We start from the raw sequence: 3,939 nt of genomic DNA on the forward strand, positions 1-3,939 counted from the left end.
TCCTCCCCACCCCCTGACTGTCTACCATCTCAGCACAGAGAACCAAAGGCAGAATGGGCTCCGATGATGATTTGTCCTAGGGTAGAAGAGGCAGAGGACAGCACCAAGGGTCCTAGTGATGGGATGGGGGTCGGGGGTGGGAGGCCAGCACTCAGAGGACTAATCTCAACCCCAACCTAAAGTCACATGTGAAGGGGACACTGGTGTGGTGTGTAACTCTCCCTCCCCCACTGAAGCAAGTCTGGCGTTGAACAGAAACCTTTGAATAACAATAATTTTCAGGGAGCTCGAGAAGGTAGGGGACTCCTGATGTGGCGCTGTAGGATAAGCACTTAGCCACAAGGTCGATTTGAACCACAAGGTCGGTGGTTCAAACTCAGCAGCTGTTCCTTGCAAACCCTATACAGGGTTGCTGTGAGTCGAACTGGCTTGATGGCACTTAACAACAACAATGAGAAAGGAGTGTGGTAGCTCTGTGGTATGAGCACTGGACTGCGAACCACAAGGTCAGTGGTTCAAGCCCACCAGCCACTTCACAGGAGAAAGAGGAGGCCTTCTCCTGCAGTAAAGATTTACAGCCTGGGAAACCCTACACAGGGTCGCTATGTGTCAGAGCCAAGTCTAGGACACCTAGCGACAACAGAAAGGTGGGCTCACAGTGTCAGAGGTGACTATGCATCGTTCTGTCTGAGACTGCAGACAGTTCCTGAACCTCCCATAAATAAGGATCACTGCAGGCTGGCGGCCACTTGTGGGTACCCCTTTCTTCCGCTCAAGGACTTTTCTGGGGCCATCCCACTCCTGCCTGGAGAGGTTGGTGGGTGGAGAGGCTGTGGGTGGGGGCCACTCTGCCCTTGGAACTTGATGGTCACAGTGAGTGGGGGAGGAAGCAGTGACCGCAGACCTCTGTCCCACAGTTCAGCACCTATGTTATGGGGCGGATGGACTCTTACTTTGAGGACCCACTGACTTTCAACCCGGATCGATTCAGCCCTGGAGCACCCAAGTAAGTCCCTTCTTGAATGGTACCCAAGCTGAGGCCTGGGAGGAGGTGGACAGCCACAGTTGCACCTGGTCTGAGTCGCCTATGCCCACTGACCACATGTGGCCCCCCAGATTCCTGTGAAAGGACTGAGATTTTACCCTGTCTTACCAGAGGAATCACAACTCAGATAGAGAGGTTAGGCCACTTGCCCAAGGCTGCACAGCTGGGAGGTGGAGTTGAACCCATCCCACACTCAACCAGCGCCTTATCCTGGGAACTGCGTGACTTTCTCAGCCTTGATAGTCCTCTCTGAGAAGCGAGGATACTTATGGCTCCATCCAGAGGTGGTTGCAGGAGTTACTGTGACCATGGAGGGAAAATAGAGCTCAGGGAGCCCGAGTCTGCCCAGGGCTGGACAGCCAGCCAGCCAGTGAGTAAGTGACCAAGCATCTGAGGCTAGGTTCCTTCATGGTGATACAGGGACAGCCCTCGGGAGGACCCAAGGAGTACTGGTGGTGCTGTGAATCAGGTGTTGGACTGCTAACCAAAAGTCATCGGTTCAAACCCACCAGCCCATTCCTTGGGATGAAGATGAGGTTGTCGGCTCCTGTAAAGACCTACAGTCTTGGGAAGAGTTCTGCTTAGTCCTAGGGGGTTAACTATGCATCAGAATCGACCCAGCCACAGTGGGTGGGTCAGGAAGGTCCAGAAAGGACACTGAGAGGGGGTCACGGCAGCCAGAGCTCAGCAGATCAGCTGTCATTGCCGAGACAGCTCCCGGAGCCCCCGCGTGTGCAGAGAACTGCTTTGCAGGGGTTTCTTGGTTGGGTTAAAGGGTTTCCTTTAATCTTAAAGGAAAGCAGATCGCCAAGCCTTTTCTTTGGGGTGCTGCTGAGTACGTTTGAACCGCCAGTCTCCAGGTTAGCAGACAAGAGTACACTGTTTGTGCCACTCAGGGACCTGTATTGTGTCTAGCGTGCAGACCACCTGCCTGGCACAAAGCAGGTCATTACGGAGTCTTCTGTCACTCTTGGTGTCCTTGTTGCCTGCCTCCTGACCCCTCTCTCCCTGCAGGCCTCGGTTCACCTACTTCCCCTTCTCCCTGGGACCCCGCGCCTGCATCGGGCAGCAGTTTGCTCAGGTAGGAGGGGCAGGCTCAAGGGCCAGGTGTCCACAAGTGACTGTAGGGGGTGGTTTGCCCTGGCCCCGTGTGCTCGATGTAGAGGTGTCCAGGGAGGGGTGGTGTGGAGCATGGTGGTCAGTCCTCTGCTCACTCGATGACCTGTGTCCCTGTGCACAGATGGAGGTGAAGGTGGTGATGGCCAAGCTACTTCAGAGGCTAGAGTTTCGTTTGGTGCCTGGGCAGCGCTTTGGGCTGCAAGAGCAGGCCACGCTCAAGCCGCTGGACCCTGTGCTGTGCACCCTGCGGCCCCGCGGCTGGCAGCCTGCACCCCCACCCCCACCCTGCTGAGGGTGCTCACCCCGGGGCTCCCCACAGGATCGGACTCCTGGGCCAGGGCCACTGCCCTCCTTTGCCACCCTGCCCTCTTCACGCTGGCTCCTTCACCCCCCAGCGCTCCCTGCCACCTGCTGACCACTGCCCTCCTAACACCCTCACGCTGCTATTCACACCTTTCTTCAGCTGTCACCGCCCCCAGGAAGCCCTCTCTGCCACCCCCCGGCCGGGCCGGGGCCCCTCCCTGTGCTCTCTCCACCACCTGTGCTACCTCCAAATCCACTGACCACACTGACCACTGACCACACTGTATCGTGAGTATCCGTGGATGTGACCCACTGCCCCGGCAGCCCATGGGGACCTCGAGGGCAGGGTCTGCGTGTGATTCAACTCTGAGCCCCCTGGGTCCACCCCAGGCCGGCACAGAATCAATACTCAATAAATGTGTGTTGACTGCATGAATGGATGGCCAAACCGGGTCATGACGCTCTGGCCTTGAGTTTGCTCATCTGTGAAATGGGAGAGGGGGGCATTGAGGGCTGGCCTAGCTCTGGAAGCTGCATCCCACAGATGTCCCAGAAACGCCCATCAGAAGACTATGTGCCCCCAGTTCCCAGGAGACACCTGCTTGATGAAGCCTTGCTGATTTGAACACAGCTGGAGGGGCCTGGTTTGGTGTGAGTGCTGGATCTGAGAAGGTCTGCACATAGGCACTGGCCTCGCACAGGGCAGCTGGAGCAGAGTTGTGCCAATCCTTTAATTCAGAAAGTCACCCTCATGGTGGGGGGGTGGGGAGTGGAAGAAGCAAGCCATCTCTCCTGGGGCCTAGGGTTGGACACAGGTCTCTGGATACTAAGCCATGTCCCTGCGCCCATCCAAGGGCTCTGCAGAACATGGAAGCTATCTTTGCAGAGAAAATCCCATCCCTACCTGTAACCCCTGCCTGGGGTCCGTACCCCTCCTCTAGGGGAGGCCTTGATCATATACCTGATTTGGTCGTGGCTGGGACCTAGAGACCCTCCCACTCAGCAGAGAATGGGGGCTCAGGGAAGCTCAGTTCAGGTGGAGCCGAAAGCGGTGGCAGCCGGGGCAGAGGACCCAGATGCAAAGGACCACAAGTTCAAGTCCTGACTCTGCGTTTCGACATTTCCTGTAACTTTCGGTCCTTCCCAGAGAGTGTCCTCTTGCTTGTCCAGATTCTTGCTCAAACACTCTGCAACTGGACCATGCCTCTCAGCCCTGCTCCCGTTCCCAGTACCTGCCCACATACCTGCCTACAGGCAGCCCCTCTTTGCAACCTACCACCTCATGCACGAGCCTTCAGCCCTGTCCTGTCCCCCAAGCTACCACACAGATCTACACACTCACAGCTCTTTTATCCCAGTCCACAGACCCTCCATGGGCCAGAGCTTCTTCCCACATCTCTCACTGTATACTTAGTTCTCAGGGGTACCACCTGGTGGAGGATTCACATATCTTTGGAGACCAAGCCTGATCC

The 3,939-nt window shown here is 56.6% G+C and overlaps 1 protein-coding gene across 1 annotated transcript in view; it reads left to right on the plus strand.

Moving 5' to 3' along the window:
• Positions 1–2,456, plus strand: part of LOC102817073 (cholesterol 24-hydroxylase-like) — a 38,221-nt gene extending 35,765 nt beyond the window's left edge. Inside the window, exons 13-15 of the mRNA XM_006839519.1 lie at positions 918–1,006; positions 2,060–2,126; positions 2,286–2,456. Coding sequence (XP_006839582.1) covers positions 918–1,006; positions 2,060–2,126; positions 2,286–2,456 — 327 coding nt within the window. The remainder of the gene's footprint in view (positions 1–917; positions 1,007–2,059; positions 2,127–2,285) is intronic.
• Positions 2,457–3,939: the final 1,483 nt, after the last annotated feature.

The sequence above is a fragment of the Chrysochloris asiatica genome, unplaced genomic scaffold (assembly GCF_000296735.1).
Source record: "Chrysochloris asiatica unplaced genomic scaffold, ChrAsi1.0 scaffold00025, whole genome shotgun sequence".
NCBI classification, from domain to species: Eukaryota; Metazoa; Chordata; class Mammalia; order Afrosoricida; family Chrysochloridae; genus Chrysochloris; species Chrysochloris asiatica.